This window comes from Macrobrachium rosenbergii, chromosome 43 (assembly GCF_040412425.1).
Source record: "Macrobrachium rosenbergii isolate ZJJX-2024 chromosome 43, ASM4041242v1, whole genome shotgun sequence".
Taxonomy (NCBI): Eukaryota; Metazoa; Arthropoda; class Malacostraca; order Decapoda; family Palaemonidae; genus Macrobrachium; species Macrobrachium rosenbergii.
In genome coordinates, this window is record NC_089783.1 from 26,072,606 (window position 1) to 26,095,302 (window position 22,697).

Consider the following 22,697-nt stretch of genomic DNA (forward strand, 5'->3'; position numbering starts at 1 on the left):
AATTTTTGCATATGGGTACTTATATACGTCACAAAGGTTGACTGCTATGAGACACTTAAGGTATAACATATGAACACTATTCAAAAGTTTAATGAAAATGATACAATACATCTTGTCTTGCTTCTCCTAAAAATCAAAAGGAACACATGTAGGCATGCTGCACATAAAGATGACTAGGAAAGAATGTTTCTGATGACTGTGTATTTAAGTGGATATTTTCTGTTCTAGAAATTAATTACCAAGTTGTGAATCTCATCAGATGAGGACCATTTGGTTCAGTACTGTATATGAACAGTATTTCAGATGACAGTATTATGTTCATGGTGGTTTTTTATTTTGTGAACACACTTTACGGTTAATATTTTCAAGTGAACATTTTACAAATGTGTGGTTTCACACATTTTTACTTGTATAAAACTAAGATAACATCATTACCATTTTGATGACTAATTCCTTTGTGCGCTAAACAAAAGGTACATCAGTCTTGCTTTAGTGATTGCATTACTGTTATGAGATGTTTGTGATTTTTCTCTCCAGGTATATGAGCGTGGTCGAACGACTTCCAACGTACGGTGTTCATTATTACGAAGTGAGGGACAGGTCAAATCTTCCTTGGTTCTTGGGTCTCAGTCATCGTGGCATTGCACAGTACGATTTTCTGGACAAACGGAAACCTCGGAGAGTCTTTCTTTGGAAACAACTTGAGAATTTATATTTCAGAGAGAGGAAGTTTTCAATTGAAGTGCATGATCCAAAAAGGTAAGAATAACGCAATTCTTAGGTCTTAATACTGTTGCACCTCTTGACTGCCTACTATGTAGGGAGTGGGATGAGTTGGAAGTATTAGTTGATACTACCAATACTATATCATTGATATTAGTATCAAATTTTAAAACTAATATGATTAACCCTTTAAATATCCTAACAGTTGTAGACATTTTAACCAGTTAATAATATACTATGGCTGCCTCTTTAAAAGACTTAACACTTTGGCAGTTTTCAACCGTTTGTTGTGCAGCAAAGGCATCTTCTGCTTCCATGCCTGTGCTTTCAAGCTTCTAAAATGATGTGCCGTCATTTCTTATCTTAACATAACCAGTTCCCCTTCCCCAGAGTACTGTACAATATATATTTTATTTTCAAATAGTCATAGACAAATAAATTTAAGGTTATTTTTATATAAATTGGTTAATAATTAGTTCATAATATCAATTTATAGAATTATATTCAATAAAGTCTTTGCTAATTGTGTATACTGTTCAGTAACAAGTATGAAATACACTAGATTATATTCGTTTTTAATATAGAAACTTGAGTGTCACAATAAATAGTATTGTAGTGGTTTAGTTAAATTAATAATTTAAAATTCTTAAGGAAAAATTTTATGGTGTCCTATAAAAATATTAGTCGACATTTATTCGTTGTTGTCATGCCCCTATTCCAAAAAAAGCAGTGTTAACAAAATAAGACTATTGCTTCTTTGAAGTCGTAAGAAAAATACTTACTTAATCAGGAATGCTGGTTGCACTCTTGTTCCCCAGTGAAGCTATGTGGTCTTGATCTTGGGGACAAGCAGTGACGACTGAAAGAAAAATATTTATTTTTTATGTGTTTTCAAAATAGCATGGTGTGTTTTGATAATGCATGATGATGTTTGTCTTGTCCAAGTAGAGTGGTGCACACCTTGAGCTCCTTTAATCTCTACGAGGATGCCATCGAAGACTCCAGAGATCACCACGATGATTTGCTAGCTGCCATTACAGAGGCCACAACACAGTAAGTATTGTAAGAAATTAAATAAACTGGCTGGCTATGCAACTTTGGCTTTAACACTTAGATGGATACTTTGTGTGATATAATTTATGGTTTTTTTCTGGTACATTACTGTGTTGTGATTGAATGCTAAATGTTGGGTTCATAATATTCATTTCTTGTTATGTTATCAACACGGTGACAGTGATCTAGTCATAAGAATTATGGCAACTGCAAGAAAATCACAAGCTAATATTTGGTAATTAAAATATTAAAGGAATAATGTTTCCTATCTTAATTTGAACTGATGCACTTTAGGTTTATTAAAATATATATATGCTGTAAATTTTATTAATATATAAATATGAAGAAAATTAATCCACATCTATGATGTATGTATTTTTAAGTTTGTGGGCCGAAAGGGTAATTTTTCAGTTATTTTATATGCATTATTTGAAAAAGTATTAGTACAGAAATGTTTAATCTTACTTCATTTTCATTTTAGAATTCGAACATACAATAATGCTAATACTGTTATAAAATAAACAGTAGTCCACTACCAAAGGACTTGTGTGTTATTGTCATAAATGCAGTAGATTATTAGTTAAAATTTTTTATTTGACTTATTTTTGTGATGACACCTTGAACAAGTCTGTATAGAAGTGCACAGTGTAACACTTACGGGAATAACAGTGTAACACTTAGTGGAATAATTTTTTTTAATATGAGTGTATTTCCTGATATCCTCCTCTCAATATTGTACTTATGTATGAGAGTTGTATTTCAATGCCAGATAACCTAAAACGTAAACCTTTTAACGTGTTTTTCCCATAAACAAATTTCTCATTGTAAATTACTCATGCAGTATGCTCGTAAAACTAGATCATTTTAGGCAAAAGATCAGTCCAGAATTTTTAAGCTCTAAGATTTTGCTACTGATCTCGTTTTATATATTGTTGCCTTATTGCTTCAAAAAAAGTCTGCATTGTTATTCTAGAGAATTGTTGATAATGCATTTGTTTTACAACAAAACTTGATTTCTCCTTGATTTCATGTTACCTTCCTATTTCAGAGTATCGGTATCAAGAAGAACATTTGGTCCTGGCAACGTTAGTGTTTATGTGTGGTTCGCAGAGACTCAAGCGCTCTGCAAAGCAATTTGGTCCATGGCGATCGCACAGCATCAATTCTACCTCGACCGCAAAACATCTAGGGTACAGAAGCTTAAAACAGCATGAAGTTTAGCATCTGTAACATTTGTTTATAATGAAGGAAATGTTGATGGCTTGCATTTGTTTCTGTATTATGTTCACTTTTAGAGTTGCAATGTTTCAACAGTAGTACAGTAGCATTATAGTTTAGGAATTTGTTACATCACTTGGATACTGGTTAATTGAACTTGATTTTGTTTCAGAACGATGTGAGTGGAGTGCAGTTACCCGAACTAGCAGTGGAACTGTCACGTAGTTGTGTATCTTTATCAACTCATTCATCATCATCAAACTTGTCAAGATCAGGATCCCACTCGTCACTAGTCAATAATTCTCTAGCTGGTAAGAATGGATTTAATCCAAGGATAGTCTGCAGATAGTTATTTCCATTGTTTGCCATCCACTTTAACAGTGTTTTTGTTAGCATGTACTGTATATTAAAAAGAAGAATGGTTGGCATACTGTTTTCACATACAAGATGTTAAACTTTTTTGAAAAATTGAGGTGCAAAATTTTTGTTTAATTACAAATTTTCCATGATTGTTTTATGATTACTGGCAATAAAAGCCTGACTAAGTTAGCTTGCCCTTGGTACTGTTAATTCATAAGGAAAGCTATACAGTTGTCAAGACATTCATTTACAGTTATGCATATTAGATACAAGATCTGCAGATACGGATCACATCTTGAAGAAGATAATTTAGCTAATTTAGTTACAAGCATTCTACTTTCTAACAAAAAGTTATATTCTGATAAACCTTTAGTATGGAAAGATTCTACTTTGTTGAAGGATTTGGTCATGTGTAACGTTATTGTTCAAGATATTAGAAGTAGCTGTTAGTTGGAAGATGCTGTGAGAGACCTAGATAGGAAAGCAGGCCAAATCTAGTATAGCCACTGTAAGAAGAGAAAACTAAACCTTTTTACCAAACAAAACAAACGTATAAAAGAATTTAAGAGGCAAGAAGAGGCAGAGTAAAAGATTTCACGAAACAAGGTAGAAAAAAGTTCTATTAAATAGTAATCTGATTTTGTCTTAATTTTGCAGAAGACAGTGCAAGTACTGAAAGCTTACATCAGGCCAGAATGGAGATGCATAGTGCTCTCATGCAGAGGCGGGATGCTCTTCAAGAGAAAATAAAAGAAAAGACAGAAGAACTGAGGCTATTATGTTTACGTGAAGGTGAATTAACAGGTGAACTACCGCCTGAATATCCTACTACTCCTGGTCAGCCACCACCCACAGTTCGGAAAAGAGTTGGAACATCATTCACGCTAAGTGAAAACCTCATTAACAAGATTATTAATAAGCAGGTAGGCTATTCACACTTTTCTCACATAAGTAGATTAATTTGAAATAATATTAGTAAATATTAGTAAAAAAAAAAAAAACAAAAAAAAAAGTACACCTTGAAATTGTTGATATTTTCTGTGTAGTACAAATTTAACAAGTAATTAATCAGGATTTACATTTTCTCCCAACAATGAGCCATTTTCCTCAAAAGAGAAACAAGACAGCCTTAATTGACTCACTCACCATATAATAACTAATGATCTTATGCAGAAAACTTACACATATACATACACAAAAGGCTTATGGGAAGCTAATCAATCCTCCAATACTCATTGTCGCTTACCTTTATCTTGCACTGACGACTAAAAAAAAAAATTAAAGGAAAATGTTAAGGTATCTTACGCAAATTGATAACCGTTAACACAAACCTTAACAACTTGTAGTATAATTTAGAAGAATTTCCCTCTTATATTTCTGCTTTTTATATGGCTGGTTTTCAATTATTAAATTAAATCCATATCCTCATTCAACGTTTCTGTTAATTATCGTTGACCTGGGTACATTTACTTGTTAATAGCTTGAGGTCATGTGTAGATGTTGTGTTCCAGCTTGTGAATAATACAGTAAATAGTATTATGTAGAAGAACTTTATTAAACAGTAAATCTCTTGATTATCCAAGTTAATAGAGCCAAGGCCCTGTCAGATAAGGGTGAAATCTGGATAAGGACAATTAAAAAATCTATGGATGTCCAAGGGCAACTCCATACCCTTCCTCACCTTACCTTGTCATTACTACATAACTGTCAACACTAAATATAGTATGCTTATAAACAACAACCATCACACTTGAAACTGAAAACTTAATGTGAAAGGCAATTATCTACCTTTTTCCCCCCATATTTGTTACAAAATATACTGCATAAATATACACTTTGAAAAAATGCAACCCCTTCTTTTTCTCTCGATTTCGTAAATGATGCACAATTCAGTAGGTAGCTAGCATACCTGTGTTAACCCACAGCCTACCTTGGTTTTATCATCATTAATGTATTTTTATACAGCAACTTTCTTATCAATTGTTACAATATACTTAATTATCATACACAATATACAAAATGTGTTTGTGTGAACTATTGGCCTAGGCTGGGTTTTACAGTTACAGTATCCATTTGCATAAGTCAAATAGGCTATTACAGTTGTATTCAAGATAAAAGTAATGGTAATGAAACTGATATCTTACACACTAAATCCATTTATATTATCATGTTATATCATCATCATAATATAAAAAAAAACTGACCACCTGCCATGGGCATTTAAGTAGGATAGGCTAATGTTTACATTTACCAAAATAATTAGGAGAATCATTTTTTAGTTGCTATAAGGAACAGATTATTACTGGAATTATTTTTATATTTTTACATGAATACAAAACAGGTATACATACAACCCTTCAAAATTGCAAAACAGCTGTTTTCCAATTTATTTGTTTGTCACACTTGATGCTGTCACTTCTTTGGTAAGATGTCATCGTGCAATATAGTAAGTGGCTGCTAATCATATGAGATGGTTATAAATTGTTAAATAAGCCACGAGCTTGGTAATCTTGTATGAAAGCCTAGCCTAGTACATAGTTATAAATTGTTAAATAAGCCATAAGCTTGGTAATCTTGCATGAAAGCCTAGCCTAGTACAATCTACCAAAAATGAAATTTGCCCTTCAAGCATGGCCTATGATCTACCAAGAATTAAATTTACCCTGTAAGAAAGACAATTTTTATCTTTTACTTTCATTTATTTAACAAGAAGATGGGATTAATGAAGACAACAGGTTAGCCTAATGTTATCTGTGGGGTATTGAAAATGCAACTCACATGATGCACAAGATATAAGATGAAATGTTTAGGGGATGATATGTGAGATTGTATGATACAAAAGTATATATGTACAGCATATTTCATTTGTTTCACTCATTTTGCCCTATCATGGAAACTGGGTTTGTGTAAAACACCCTGCATCTACATCTTTATTACACATGGGCATTTCTCAGTGATGACTGTCCAAAGAAAATTCATTTTAAGAACACTACCAAAAAGTAGTTGATCATTTTCTGTTTTATTGAATTAATGATTTTTAGAACACTACCAAAAAGTAGTTGATCATTTTCTGTTTTATTGAATTAATGATTTTTCATTTCACCTCATAATACCACAGAAGCCTTACCGGTATGCCTGTGTGTGTGTTTATATCTACATGTGACATTATCTTGTTGACGTCACCGTTAAAGTGTGTGTTTCTTAGCGCAGTATCATGTGTTGCCATTTTTTTTCCTTGCTTTGCCTGATTTACTGTACAGCATTTCATTATGTTTAGTTGACTCGGAAGTATAATTATCACACATATCATAGCAGTACACAAGAGAATGTTTTATCACTGTTGATATTTCATCTCTTAAAAATATTTAAAATGTGAATTTGTAGATGTTGGCAACATGGTGTGCCATTCACGACTTGTCTTGATACTATCAACCAAAGCCAAAGGGTGTGTGCATACATATGTACCCTATGCACACAATTGCATTTATCTTTTGGGTTGTAAAAATAAAAAGTCAGAAAATACAGTAAAAATATAAATGAGAAAAGCATAAAATAAAAACTGAAAAAAGTAGTGTGTGTATGTTATAGACTTCAACATAAGGCAGTACAGTACCAATGTTGGTCTCTCTCTCTCTCTCTCAGTGTATATCCTGTAATAAAATGTGGAAAAAGCATAAAAGTAAAAACATAAATAAAAAAAAGCTCTAGCAAAGTCAGATGCCTGCCTACCCCTTTCATCCCATCCCACACTGCATTCCCACCCCCTCCCAGCTAGGGAAACTACTTCCCTACTCCACCAAAAACAAAACAACCCTTACTCTGAGTAAGTTCCTCTACAAAGCCTTACTGCCCCTCCCCTCCCATGGTGCCTAGCCATCTTTCCCCCCCCCCCACCACACACACACAGGAGAACTCAAGTGCAAACGATAATAAAGAACAGATAATCATCAGATGCATAACCTGTAAACAAAAAACATATAGAAAGATCTTAAACAACTGCAAGACTTCTTACTAGGCTTTTTGCAACATAATAATGGATTCATTTACCAAGAGGATCTTTCAGCATATTCAGACAGACATTTTGCTGAGGGAAATGGTCATAATTTTCGTACAAAACTAATGAAATGCTGTGCATCCTTCCAAGGGGAGATTTATTTTATTCCCTAATGAAGATCAGTATACTCTTATCACCCAGTTCTTTATCTCAAGTTTGCTGTATTTGGATTGAACACTGCTTTGTTATTATCAAACTTGTCTCTTTTTTTTATGTTTAGGAGGAGACTGTGGCAGCTCTTGAACTAGAGTATGAAATTCAAGGAAAAATTACCAGTGCTGCATTGAGGCTTGCAAATGAAACATCAGCAAGAAAGGGAGTCAGAAAGCAGAGAAAAATGTCTTACCAACAATCTGCTCAGAGACTAAAAGACTTAGAGCAAAAGTTGAAGGTTGCCAAATCAAAACAAGCAGCAACTGCAAGCAGCATGCCAAAGCAGAAGAAGAAACCAAGACCAGTATCGGACACAGAAGGTAAGGATTTTTATCAACATATTTTTTGAACAAACTATATGTCTGGATTGTTGAATAACCCCATTTATGCAAGAATTTTTTCATAAAGACACTGTATTTTGTAAAAGATAATTGTGAGTACCTGTGTTGCAGAATAAGATCACATCAAGTCGGTTAATAATGTATTGTTTATTAGAGGGGTAGAACTTTACAGCTAGTTCATACATACACAGGAATAAATGAAAAAATTGTACAGTATTGGTACCAAATTTTAATTGAGTTTTTGGTTGTTCCTACGAGATACAAACCTCACTTTTCATAAATGGAGTATACAAGGAGCATTGTGCATGTTGGCTGTGTACTGACTGACAAAGTAAAGAATATTGCAGGTAGGCTTGGGCATGCTGCCCTGATCTCTCACAGCCTACCCCAGCCATTGTGTTTCCAGCAGCAATTGCATTTGGTTATCCATATTGAGCCAGTGATACACAGTGTACCAGCATTGTGTGTGTGATTCCTTTGTGCTTTATCCCCAGTTGTGAGTCTCTGTTGGCCTTAGCTTGGTTGTGTGTAATTATTTGTGGTCGTGTGCTTCCACAAGTACTTTTGCAGGGGCTTTTCTTTGGTAAATTGGTGAATTTTCCTACGCCACGAGTGTGACATGTGTTAACCCCCTTGTTCTTTGTGATGGCCATCATGGAAATAAAGTCCAAGCTGCAGTGGTGCACAAGCAAGGACAAGGTCTGCAATGAGTGCCTTGTGCAGTGGATCCACATTCAGTATGTATTTCCTGTAGGGAAAATGAATGTGTGTGACAGACTGCATGTGTGTTGAGTGTGAGGGGTGGCATACCCCATGGCAGACTCTCTACAAAAACAGAGGAAACAGGATAAGTTGTCAAGGGAACCAACTTTGAGCACCCCTTCTCTCCCCCCTTCCTTTCTCTTGCTCCTCCATCAGTACATCCAGCAATGGGGAGGAAACTTTTGTTAGCACTTTCCAAGAGGGACATCTAAGGCATCTCAGGTGTTGGAGTGGCTGAAGAAGGTGCCAGAGACCAACATGGCGGACCATGTGAGCGCCAGCAGATTCCTCACCTCCCTCCTCACTCAGGCAGGCAATGAAGGGGGAATTCATGATTCCAACCTTCAAACCCCTTTCTTCCACCACAGTAGTAAACAAGGACCAAGGTGCAGATCACCCCAGGGCTAAGAGGAGGACATGATCCCCAGTTAGCACCCCAGCCTCCACCTCTTCCAGTTATCTAAGGGTGGAAGCCAGCTCAGTGATGGAGCAGATTAGAGATGAGTGCTGCCCCTTGCAACGGAGGAGCTCAGCAAGTCAGCCTTCCTTCTCATCCTTGCTGTCAACGGTTCTCCCTCTGAAGGCAGCAGTATCATTAGGAAAGGATTGTTGCAGAGGGTTGGCATCTAGGAGAAGGAAGCCCAAGAAGAGCCACGAGGAGGAATTATTCAATGCGGTGTCACAGGAGGAGGAGAGGTAGAACTTCCTCAAGACAATGGAGTGGAAACAGTAGGAGTAGGAGTTTTCCATACTGGAGGAGGGACTCCCAGGAACAACTCGGCTATGACACCTTTTAGAGCAGAGGGCCTCCTCTGTCAGGTCCTCTCCTTTTTGCCTCCAATAGGCACCTACTCTGGTCCTCCCACATGAACAACTAGGAGTGGGAAAAATAGGCGCAGAGTTATGGTGGGCCTAGAGTCACGGAAGGTGTACTAGGACTGGAGACCAGCAGAGCGACATACTATTTTCCAGCAGTCAGAGAGGGAGCGGAGCCATGTAACGGGCCCTCTGATCTAGATAGCCAACAGGAGTTGGCTTAAGGGGAAATGACAAGTCCTGAGGAGGAGAAGGCTTCCAGGAGATCTTAGCCCTGATCTGGTTATACAGCTTCAACAAAGCAGCATCCCTTTCCTTTTCAGTGCCCCCATTGTTCACATGCCTGGAGCAATTGGCAGATGCTACTGTGGAGGTGAGGCTACCCTGGCTCTGCCAGTTGCAGGGCATTTTGGCCAAGGGTAACGAACTGATCATTGGTCCATAGGGCTCACTGGCAATGAGCTGATTGAAGAAGTTGCTACCCTCCCACATCGAGACATGGAAAGCATTAACTCTCCAAAGACATACACACAGCACATCATTCCCTGGACCCTACCTTCTGCAGGTTGGGCCCAACACTGCCCCCTGGAGAGGCTCAAGCAGCAGGGGATGAGATTTACCCATGCAAAGATGAACAATTTAGAGCTGATGGCGATCTCTCGGCAAGTCTCCCAGGAGAGTTGGTTAAACCTCAGGTATAGCCCAATCACAGAATCCCTTTCTACTTCCCACTCAGAGAAGTACAGAAGGCCACTGAGATCTGGAAAGAAGATCCCAGAGACTTGTTCTTACTGGCAGCTTCAGCAAAGGGAGGGCAAGGTGGCAGGGCCACTGCACCAAGGCCAGTGGCGCAGTCAAGACTGGGAAACCAACCTTTAGATACCCTCCCCCCAAGCTAAGGTATTGAGAGCTGTCACAAGTGTTGCCGTCGCCCAAACCAAGTGGCTGTGGAAGCTAGGTATTTTGTTCTTCTCGGCCTTCCCAGAGGAAGGAACAGAGCTGGCATGAGGGGCAGATCCAGAAGCTAGTGTCCAGAGGAAAGTCCCACCTCTGTTACCTGCAGTGGCAGCTGAAGACATATTGGGTACTAACAGAGGAGTTGCCAAACAAACTAAAAGGTCTGAAAGAGAAAATGAGAAAGGATCTGTTGCGGTGGTTGGACACAGGCAACCTCCAACAGAGAGTGCCCTTAAGTAAGCTGCCCCCTGAGATATTGGTATTCTCCGACACCTCCTGAAGAGGGAGGAGCATACCTGAGCAGTGTGTGTTTCCGTGACCGGGGAGACTGGGGAGAGGAACCACATAAACCTCCTGTAAATGGGGGCACTTCAATACTTCCAGGGACAACTGCAGGGCCACTTGGTGGTATGATAAGCAACAAACACCACTGTGTGGCCTACAGAAACTAGCAAAGTGGGAAGATCTCCCCCAAGTTGAGCTCATTAATTAGCAGTTAGGATGTATGAATGGTCAGAGGAAGTTGGGGTGGACATAGCAGCCAGGTACATCTTAGTGAAAAGGAAAGTGGTAGCAGTTAGGACCAGATAAAAGGAAAGTGGTAGCAGTTAGGACCAGATAGTGGGGATGGATTGGTCTCTACGTCAGGAGGTGGTGGGCAGACTGTTTGTACTGTAGGACAGGACATTGATAGACTTGTTTGCTCATGCTCCCCAGTGCCAGACCCAAGGGCAGTGATGCAAGACACCTTCCAGCATCCATGGGACAATATGGACATGTATGTCCTCCCTTATATTCAGCCAGTTGAAGGTAATATAAACACTATTCACGTTGCAGGGTCTGCCGCAAGCAGAATGGTACACTGACCTCCTGTCTTTGCTAATAGACGTTCCAAGAGAGCTCCCAGAAATATGTTTGGAGGTACTACAGGGCAGCAAACATCCTCTGCCTACACGGAGGATATCCAGCAACTGTGTAAGAGAAACTTTTCCTAGGGAACTATGTTAGAGATATTGGACCCACTAAGACCATCTTCTGCGGACCCACTAAGACCATCTTCTGCCAGCGTATACCTGGGAAAGTGGGCTGTCTTCTGTGATTGGTGTCGTGTCATCGCAGGGGTCAGTCTCCACTCAAGACCTGTCTTCAAAGAGTAGCAGACTTCTTGGTGTACCTTCGATGAAAGTGAGGCCTCTTAGCAGCAGAGATAGTAAAGCAGTACAGAGCAGCCCTCTTGCAAGTGGTCAGACCGAGGAGGATAGGCCTGTCTGCATCCTGAGAGACATCAGCACTCATAAGAGGTTTTTAGCGGTCATGCCACCCAAGGGAAGTCAGGGTGCCTGAGCTGGATGTGACCAGGTAGTTGGCAAGTCCGAGAGACCCTCTGTAAGTGCTCCTAAAGAGAGCTAAGGACTGAGGCCTAACATGGATGACAGTGTTTCTCCTGGCCCTAGCTTTGGCTAAGAAGCTCCACAGCCTGTCCTATGTGGTCTACCACACGTTAGGTTTGGGATCATGTCCTTCATTTTTGTGCCAGAATTTATGGCTGATATGCAAAACCCTGCAGTTCCAGAACTTAAGGCTTGAAAGATGCTCCATCCTGTCCTTGCAAAAAGACTTTGTAGGAGAATGTTATTGTGCCTAGGCAGAGTTGTCAGACACTGCCTAAAGAGGACAGTGTTCAACGACCAGCATGCAAAGAGATTTCATTAGCAAGGGAGTGAGGAAAAGGAAGTTTCGGGCAGGAAGACAAAGGAAAGTTTTGAAGTACACCATCCCCTTCTGGTTCAGGGAGGTAATAACCAGGATGTACAATGCTAACTAGGAGGGGTTGGCCTCCAGGGCAAGGGGAGGGTCTACAACATGGGGGAAAGGTCTGACAGTTGTCTGCCTCAAGAACCACTCACTTTGGGATCCAGTAGTGGTGGCCCAGTAGGTGATATAGAGAGGACATAGAGCCAAACAAGGGTCCCATCCAGGACTGGGGTCACCCCACTCTCTCAAAAAAGGAGAGGGAGAATGGCTAGACCATTGCCCCTACTGATTGGGTAGGGTATCTCCATTGTTAGTAGATGAGTGGCACATTAGGGCAGAGAGCCCCTCTTGAAGTAAGTCGCATGACCTAGGGAGACAGAGCAGTATAGTGGATACAGTGTTGCCTGTAATGATGGGCCAGCCTGTCCTGAGGAACAGGAAGTTGGCTATGTGAGGCCTCTGGTCCGGAGGGGAAGTAGGTGTTTAGAGGAGTGGAGGGCCAGAGTTTCCAGAGCCTCCCCCACCTGTTAAACCTAGTAGCAGATAGACCATCCTCTTACCTGTGGGGTAAGTCTACTTATGAAAAGCAAGGTTTGTATCCTGTAGGAACAATACCAAATTTTAAAAATTTGTATTTTTCCCAGGTATTTAAACCATAGCTTTTCATTAACTGTTAAACCCAGCTTTGCTACCGTCTCTGTGTTCAAGATCTATCTGTGTGACATGGTGTGGAATCGGGCTGGACCACGAAAGGCCAGGGAGGCATGCCCAGTCCTGCTTGCTTTATTCTTTTGTTTGTCAATCAGTACACAGCCAACACATGCAATGCATACTGGATACTCCAGTTGTTAAAAGCCAAGGTGTATACCTATTTATTAAAAATGTAAGTTTTTTTTTATTGGGTATTTTGTATTGATTAGTGAAATTTGTAAGTTAATAAGTAGAATTTTGCACGTATAAATCATTATAAAAATCTGAAGTGAAACAACATAACAGAAAAAGCTGGGGAAAGCACGTATTCAGTTGAAGATTGTATCACGTGCAAAGTGAGCAGATCCATTTTCTGAGCACTGTCCTTGCATTATTAGTGTCAATATATTTTATTATGTTATGAATATCATTACTGAATAGAAGTGATAATATTTTTACTTTTTAAATTTTGTCTTCATCAAACTTTTAGGTGTGGGCATATACGATGAAAATACGAATCCGAATAACACGACTGCCAGTATCGGTCAAGATTCGCCACGAGATCACCTACGGGACCCCCAACATGATGCCCTAACTGCTGAGGGAGTTAGTCTATCCCCAGCAATATCATCCCATCCACCTGTGTCACCTAGATCCCCTTTACCTCCATCCACTCCTGTTAGAGCAAGGGCTCGAAGAGATCTTTCTCCTGGAAGTCATAGTATAGCAGCTGGAGGTATTCACTCAGCACCCACTAGTCCTCATAAACAGCAATCAAATGGTTCTGCTGGCTCCAGACCCACTAGTCCTAATCGACCTCACAGGTAAGATAAGAAATCAATTTTTAAAATTCAAGTGCTCAATTTTTTCTCATTGTAAAGAATTCTAAAAATAATATACAATAGTAATTTATCTCTGAATAGTTTTGTGCAAATAATTTTTGCTTGTATTGGAGGATAGAAACTGTGGTTCCAATTTCAGATTTCCCGGACCAGTGTTAAAGATAAAAAAAAGCCTAGCTCAATTCTTATTCAAATGCCCAGTCTAGTTTAACTTAATTGAAATGTTACCAGTCTTTGTACATTAAGGTTGTACCTGTAACATTGATCTTCAATTGTGGCTTCACCAATGTTCAGTATAATAGTTAAAACAGTTATATTAGCATATGAGGGCAGTCACCATTTCTCCTATGAAAGTACAATATTGTTTAAAGAGGTTAATGCAGTGAATGCTAATTACACTCATAATCAAACCATATCATTGGTAATGAAACTTTCAGCCAATAATAGATTTAAAAATAAATCCTTGAATGAAAGTTTGTTAGAATCTTGAACAGTTAGTGTATTGCCATGTATTGCCAATTATTAAAGGTTTAAGTCAGTGTTCACTATTTTAAATACAATATATTTACTAAAACAAACTTTTATGAGTCAGTCCTAAGAAAGTTAATGTTGATGCAGTGGTTTGGTTACTCTATTAATATCAATGAGACTATTTCTCTTGGCAATGGAGAATTGAGTGTCTTGTTACACGTTGTTGGTTGAGGTCTAAGCAAGAGTCTGTGATGGCTATGTCGCTGCCTTTCTCAAAAATCCTTGACCTTAGAGATGTAGCTGAAGCATCTGGGGATTTATGTGAACCTTTGAAAATGTGGCAAAAAGATAGAGGCTACCGGCAGCATGACTCAAAGACTGTAAGGAACCTTGCATACCTCAGGATTCAAGCACTTTCTTAATGACTGAGCCTGCTTCCTCCAGGTGAGACCATCACCCATCACGTTATGCCTTCTGGGAAATATCTTTTAACCTTGTTATTGTCGTTTGCTTGTGACCATCTCCCAAAACACAGATTTCGACCATGTGCTGCCCTAATTTCTTAAGTAGGCCACTGTGCTTTCCTGATTTCTCAAACAGGCCACTCTCATTGAGTCATCTCTATGATGTTCTTGCTAATGACAGATCAAATGTTTGAGGGCCTACAAATGTCGCCTTTGGCTCAATGAAGTAGAGGTCGCATTGATCAAGTGCTCATTGCTCACACTCCTCTGTGGTTGAATAATTTAACAATAAAATCTCCACATGGATAGAGAAACTACAGCAGAGGCACTCCCACTGAAGAGTGACCAGGGTCTTTGCCTCCACTGAGGATCCTGAAAGAAGCGGCGCTGATGACCACGACTGCTGTAAGTAAAAAATCATCAGGGGCTGTAAGGCAAGATACCAGATGACTGATCAGGGACTACCATAGCTTGGCTGTAGGGTTGGAGCACTAAAGTTTCTGGATTAAGGAGAGCAATCTACTATCATTGGTGTTGAAGTCTGATTTTTTTGCAGAGCTAGCAAAGCAGAAGCACAGAGCTCAAAACTAGAACACCTTTCCTATCTCATGGGACTTGGAATCCACTCCTGTTATTTAGTCAAGGAAGAGAGCTCAGGAAAAGTACTCAGTAAGGAGGAGTGATGGAAGCTGGTACTTGTTTGGGAATACCTTATGTGACTGACGACAGATGTTATGCCTGGCCATAGATCCTGTAAAACCACAATTTGGGGGTCAGTAAGCTAAAATGTGTGTGGAGCAGCATCAGTCGGGCATAACCTTTGGCCGATCCTTCACTTTCCACTTTCCATCATCCTTTTCACCTTATTGGTATGTCTATCATAACAGGAACCATATCTGGAGTTCTGCAGTCAGTGTCTCTGTGACTGATGTAGACATTCATATACCCACTTGGTAAAGGAAGCTTCATCCCACAGGGTCTTTGTTGCCGATTCTTCTAATTCAGAATGTTTGACCTGAACACTAATTTTAGAAGACTTGAATTGGGTTCTTGTGGCTGTCATCATTGAACACTACCTTTAGATTTGAAATGGGTTCTTGTGGCTCTCATCATAGGTCTTCAAAGGGTAAGCAATGTCCATGGAGTAATAGATGTCACTAAAGCAGCAGAATTCTTTGGTTTAGCAAGATGGAAACTCACTTTTCCTCTTCTGTCATTTGACTTTGTACCCAACTAGACAAAAGTGAAGCAAAGAGGGAAGGCTGCCCTTTATGTTGATCTCTCGTAAATTGGCAGCGATGCTTTATCCTCATTCAAGCTGGTGTTGTTTATTTGTCTCTGCCTAGAGAAGAATTCAACTTCTCAGCTGCTATTACAGGCATGATCTTCAGGTCAGTCAGCAATAGGAGCCCTAGGCAGGGAAACAACACATTTGCTTTTAAAGCAGTTGCAACTGAAGATACATCTTGAATGGCCTAGAACAACTTAAGCGTACACTAGGACAGTCATGATCCTTGCATTAGATTTAAGGAAACCAGCAAGGTCCTTTAAAATTCCCTTTTGTGGATGGAATTACATCTTTACTTGCACAACAACTGAAGTAGGACCCACAAGAAAAGGTGACCTTGGCCAGCTTGATCTTGGAAGTGGGACATTCTCTAGCTTTCCTCGCTGATCAGTGACGTCAACAGGATTAGGCAATGGAAGAGGTTGGAAGGTGAAGCAGGGAGGACTTAAGGCTCAAGCACAGTCGGCAGGAGCAGGGTGAGATGCTCAGCAGTGGAGGTTGCATGGTTAGGGCTGTTTCATCAGTCATCTGCTCTAACTGTTCTTGGATAATGCCCATCATAGAAGCAAAGAATGAAACTTCAGTAACTTGAAGAGAAATCTGCAGGTGCTGAAGTATCCACTGAACAGATGCAGACCAAGCAGGAGCCAAGCAAGCAAAATCTAGAGGGCACATGAGTCAGCAGACCTGGCAGGTGAAGAGTAGGCAGGTAAAGCCAACTGGGCAGTAAGACAATTGACCACTAAATATGTAGTCTCAGGGAGTTGACCAAGAAACATTTGATTTGGAAGCACAACGTCCTTCTCTTGTAACATGATTACTGAGCAGTGATGACCATTCATGACAAATCTTACAAGTAACAGAAGGGTACAGTACTGATCACAAGTGCTACACAGCAGTTAAAACCCCTTACCTGGAATATCTTCGTTTGCAGTGGCCATAATAGCACACAGTATAGCTGAAAAATTATGCAAAACACTGAGCAGCATACAGTACACATATTACATTAAATACTGTATTTGAAACAAAATGTAGAACATAAGTAATAAAAATAGTAGAATAATCCCATATCACTTAGCTAAGCATGTACAACAAAATGTAGAGTACAATACACAGAATAAGCATATATATTCCCTTGCATGCCTGAAAAAATTATCCTAAAAATATGTTATATGCAGTGCTACAGATGTATGTAATTGCTACCTAAGAAAAAACAAGCATTATTAACAAGAAATAAACAAAAATACACAACCTACATAAATGAAAGGTGATACCACTGAAGTGTGCCTGAAAAAAATAAAAATTTAACAAGAATATAAATATGAACAACCCAGTACTGAAAGAAAGTAAAGCAAAACAGAAAAAATTTCATCTTGATATAATTCGTACTTAACAAACACAGGGAGGTGGCCAACCTCACAGCACTAAAGTAATTTCTAACTTCTTACTGGAAGTTTGTAAAGTGAATCTAAACACTGATACTAAAAAGTAGTACAAATAATGTAGAAATGGAAGAGCACTTTAAAAATACCAAAGTTATACCATGCTGACTAAGGCAAAATTCACTGTAGGAAATGAGTTGTTGGCTACTTAGCTGCTTACAGGTACAACCAGTGCTTACATAGCTGGAAGTACAGTAAACCCCCCGTATTCGTGTTCTCATGATTCACGGACTCACGCATTCACGGGTTTCTCTGTGGAACATTTCTAGCCATTATTCGCGGAAAATTTGCCCATTCGCAGTATTTTTCACTGAGAAATATTCACTAATTACTGTATTTTCATATAATTTTCATGAATAAGTGCACTTTTTGTGATAAAACTATCAAAATACTCAGGTATATGCATTTTTACAGGGTTTTTCTGTGTTTAAACTATCAAAATGGGCAGTTCTAAGTGTTTTTAGAGGGTTTTAAGTCTTCACAGATTTTAGCTATTTGCGGGGGGGTGTGGGACGCATCCCCCGAGAATACGGGGGGTTCACTGTAGTGGAGAAAAATGCCAAGGAATACATGAAAAGCCTAAAAGAATATAGTGGTTAGCAACAACAACAACAACAACAAAAAATGCAAATAAACAAGGACAAAATAAGATCAATGAGTATTAATTATTAATGTGCAGTAACTAATTTATTTGTGAATGTCTATGACTGTCTAGCTGCCTGAGACAACCAAGCAAATATTCTGGATATTCTGTCCAAGATGTTACCATTACTACGAACTCAGTTTTTACTGGTGGATATGGGCAATTGGTAGACCGAGTGAGGGTAATATGATTGATGGAAATGTGATGATCTTCGTTTTTATTCTGGTATCCCTGTTTTGCAGGTTTTGTATTAAGAGCAACCTTTTACCTAAGGTCATTTTATTCTTCATTATGCTTTCAAGTGTTTGCCAACTGTGTACCTTCTTGTCTAAGTCCAATTCCACATACATTTATTATTTTTCCATTTCATTACCAGTTGTTTTTATTTCTGCCCCTTGTTTTAGCATCCTTATACTGTACTTAACTTTGTTCCATCATTTACCATGGTCTCTTGTATCATCGCTTATCTAATCTGTAGTACAGCATCTCTTTTGTTCAGTTCATGACTGGAATTTCTTTATTTTACGTAAGTACAGATGAGTGTAAACAGTGCTAGGTTCTGGGGAAAAAAATCTTATTTCTAATTTGATGTTTTCAGTGGCTATATTCCAAGTTCTGTCTACACAAGAAGTCAGTATCGTAGCCAACAATATCCGACACTCTCCACGCGCTCCCAGTCAGTCCCGGCGGATGAGGGTCGGGTATCACACCCTCGAGTCAGCAATGGGGCTTATCCAGTGCCTGATGCCAGCATAGTTGAGACTCCAGGAGGTCTCTACAATATTCCCCAACAACGCACATCCCTTGCTTGTCATAGTCTGGATGATCTGGACACCCCTTCCCTCCTCACCAACACTCCTCAACACCATAATCACAATCACAGTCAACCTTACAGACAAAGAAATGACTCCCAGGATAGGTGCGGATGATATATTGCTTTGTCTTTGTGTAGCATGTGTGTAATTGTCTCAATCCGTAGACATTGCAAACCATTCCTTGCATTTCAGTGTTTTACATATAATATTTTATTTAGCATGAAAAGTTTTGTAAGTCTTTGTTATATAATAGACTGTAGTATATGTATTTTTTTCAAATTTTTAAAAGTTTCTAAGTTACAGTATTTTATTTAAGTTCATTTTTTTTGTATGAAGAAATCATGAGTACATACTTAAGCCATTAACCTTTTTTTTTAGCTAAGAATATATATAATATTTATAATTAATCTGCCATATCTAATACAGCAGCTGTTGTATGTTATATTTCACTGCTTATGACAAATGCATGAATTGCCATACAAGTTTCTGCTTCATAACAATCACATGATTTCTTCATTATTTAAACTTCCCAGTAAATTAGTACTTGATTTTTGTATATTTATATATGAATTATATATATATTACTATTAATGGGATCAGCTTTCTTTATATTGCATGATGACTGTAAGCAGATCATCAACATTCCTAGAAGAGAAATTTTAGTAGTAAAGACGTTGAGTTCTTGAGCAATGTATTTTGGTCTTGACCACCTAAAGGATGTTCACACCAATTACCGATTACAAGAATTCCTCTTGGCTGCTTTAATTTATCTTAAATGTGTTTTTTTCTTAGATTAGATGTATTGCACTATCTCCTGCATGACTCACGGTCCACTCCTCAGGTACGGCAGTTTGGACCGCCGGCGAGCGAACAGCGGGAGATTGGAGTCACGCAGCATGGAACACCTCGATTCTCTACCCTCTCCAACCCAACAGTCTTCCCAACATAACCCAGCCCACAGTCATCACCACTCCCTCTCTTCACACCACTTACATCCTGGCCATTCAGCGTCCTACACCCATCACCCACACTACCACAATCACCACTTCCACACATCAGAACACCATCCTGAAGCCATGGACACAACATGTGACTCACACTCCAACCCAGGAAATAGCAGCTTTGACACAGCCTCCAGTGAAAGATCCAGTGGAGGTGGAGGAGGAGACGTCATCGATGGAGCAACCCAATATAGACACAAGGGAGGATTCCAAGGAGCTACCCAGAATTACCGCCACCATACTACGAGTGGTCCTGGCTTGCCTACACCACCTGCTCAGCACCATCGTGGGACAAGTCACGGTGCCATTCAGAGGTCTCAGAGTAGCACAGTGCACAGACTGGTAAGGACTTCAAGTGGACGAAGTTATATGGAGACAACGTTTGTATCTGAACCCAATAACAACCAAGAAAATATTCCTCCCTTACGGCCCTCTTCAGAGTTGCTTCCTTTACGTCCAACCAATGGTTTACATCATGAAAACCACCCTGCTCTTTGCTCAACGTACAGTAGTAATACTTTAGATCCCAATGCATTAAAATCAGCTATTTCGGATCTTCCACCGCTCAGAGCGACAAAGTCCAGCAGTGAGATACCACCCCTAAGAGCTACATCATCAAAGTTAGATTCTCCAAGCAGCCACAATTCTTCCATGAACACATCTATGTCCTCAGTCTCAGAAGAACCTTTGATATCTCTTGCAGAAGCTGCTAGACTAAAGAAAGAAAGAGGTAAGGAATGGTATGAAACTTCTTTGGATTCCCCATCATCAGGGCGCCGAACTAAAAAGAGCACAAGCATGAGTGAAATGAATGATTCATGTAATAGTAATGGTACTATGGTTGCTAGTCAGTCTAATTTAAATCTGAGTGGAAGTAGTGTTGGCAGTACTGGTAGTAGCACAGGAAGTGTCTTCCAAAGATCTGATTCAGCTGACACATCACAGACTTCAATACCCTATGAATCTCCAAGGAATCATATGATAATATCTGCGGGAACTTATCAACCTTCAAGAGAAGTCACAAAACCATTTGAAATGTCAGACTTTTACAAGTACAGTACAAAATATCGACGACAGTGCTCAAGTAATCTGGTTGGCATGAACAGCAGTAGCACTGGCACCACCAGTGGATCTGTAAGCAGTGTGAGTAGTGGGGGTGATACGCCACTTTCTCCAGTTCTTCCTCCTCGAGCACAAGTGCTAGTCACCAGCACTAAATTACATCCACCATCTCCTAACTTGGTTGCACACCACTCTGCTCCAGCACCCCAGCAAAAGGGAGTTTATCAACCTCTCACGCCTCTTACATGTCAGCCTTTGGAAGTCATGAAGGGATCACCAGCGACCGGAGAACCGCAGGATCCTGTAGGAAGTGGGTGGGAAACTGCACCTTTACATCAGGCAGTTCCAGCTACTGTTACTCATAAAAGGTCAGCTACTTTAGTGTGACCTGGCTAATATATTTGTGCATTTGCTTATTAACTGTATATTCCCAAAAGTATGCATTATTTGTTTTTGAGAGTATATTATTTGTATAATTCCATGATGGTGCTTATATTTGTACATACTACTTGTACAGTCCTTGATTTTTTAAAAACTTTTAGACAAGGCAAGTTTTTGAGTTTGTTGTTCATCTTTATTGTTTCTGATTATGATCTCATTAATATAATGATGTCTCATTAAAGTTATTCTAAGTTTATGTTTGAAGACCACTTTGTTTTTCACATATCATTTGCTTCAACTGACTGTAGTACTGGAGATGAACATTTCTCAAAGATATGTTTAGTAAAGCCTTGAAAGTCAAGAACAAAGTAGAATTTATTAGCTTATATAATTTTACTGTGATATTTTACTGTGTAAAGAAATTTACATAAAGTTATTTATGAATGTACAAGTTTTAAATCTTGTCAGTTGTGTTTACAAGAACTGTTCATATTTTACAGAAAACATCTAAATACTGTACCTGACATAAACCCACCATGAGGACTCATTCATAATACTAAAGTTTTAAATTAATATCTGGACAGTAAATATTTTGACACAGGCTCATTTGATGCTTCCATCATAAACCAGAGTATGTTGATAAATGCACAGAGGTGCAGTTTGGTGCATTCTGGGTACTTTGTTACATAGGGGCATTCAGCAATCACTGATAGAATCTATTTTGAGTGAGAGTTTTAAATACCTTTCTTTACTTCTAAAAAACATAGGTACACCATTCCGTGTGTCCAGTACATGTATTTTGGACAACCAGTTCATGAATTTAGCATTAATATCAAAATGGGTATATTAGTATTTTACTACTTAAGAATGTGGTTTTTTATGTGCCCTTTCAAAAGTTAAACCCATACTCTCAGTGCATTAATTTGTTCTTCCTAAATTACCCTATTTTGATACCTTATTCTTATATAGAGTGGGGCCTCATAGAAGCTACCAAAGAAAAGTGCCTTTGTACAGACACATTTGTAGATATGTGTACAAAGTTTTGTACAGTGTAATAAATAAAATGAAAGCTACTGGAACTTTTTCTTTCCTCAAATCTTGTCAGTTGTAAATCCAAACTAGTCTTGGAATAAATCAAATATGCATCATAAGAATTTGTTGCAATTGTGAAGTGAACTACAACAGTAAAGATGTTGCTAGTAATAGCTGAAATTTTTGTGCAGACTGGCCCATACATTCCTGAGTGGAACTTCACACAAATAACACAAAACTGCTTGTTAATACAACAGATGGAGGAGATTCAAAAGAAACTGCAGTGCCACCTGGCAGTCCATAAATGACAAGTTGGAGCTCTTTATCAGTCCTCAAATATTTTACACATTCTTACATGGGAATGGAGGAATGTG

The 22,697-nt window shown here is 38.9% G+C and overlaps 1 protein-coding gene across 16 annotated transcripts in view; it reads left to right on the forward strand.

Annotated features, from left to right (window-relative positions):
• The window catches only part of LOC136828668 (FERM domain-containing protein 4A-like), a 730,015-nt gene extending 707,651 nt beyond the window's left edge, over positions 1-22,364 (forward strand). For 11 of the 16 annotated variants that reach the window (XM_067086743.1, XM_067086741.1, XM_067086744.1 and 8 more), the window contains 9 exons: positions 538-759; positions 1,672-1,776; positions 2,825-2,966; positions 3,167-3,305; positions 4,012-4,277; positions 7,629-7,881; positions 13,373-13,706; positions 18,631-18,951; positions 19,689-22,364. In XM_067086743.1, the coding sequence (XP_066942844.1) occupies positions 538-759; positions 1,672-1,776; positions 2,825-2,966; positions 3,167-3,305; positions 4,012-4,277; positions 7,629-7,881; positions 13,373-13,706; positions 18,631-18,951; positions 19,689-21,297 (3,391 nt within the window). In that variant the 3' untranslated portion in view covers positions 21,298-22,364. The remainder of the gene's footprint in view (positions 1-537; positions 760-1,671; positions 1,777-2,824; positions 2,967-3,166; positions 3,306-4,011; positions 4,278-7,628; positions 7,882-13,372; positions 13,707-18,630; positions 18,952-19,688) is intronic. The other 5 variants (XM_067086750.1, XM_067086749.1, XM_067086747.1 and 2 more) reach the window with 1 other exon arrangement.
• The last annotated feature ends 333 nt before the right edge of the window (positions 22,365-22,697 follow it).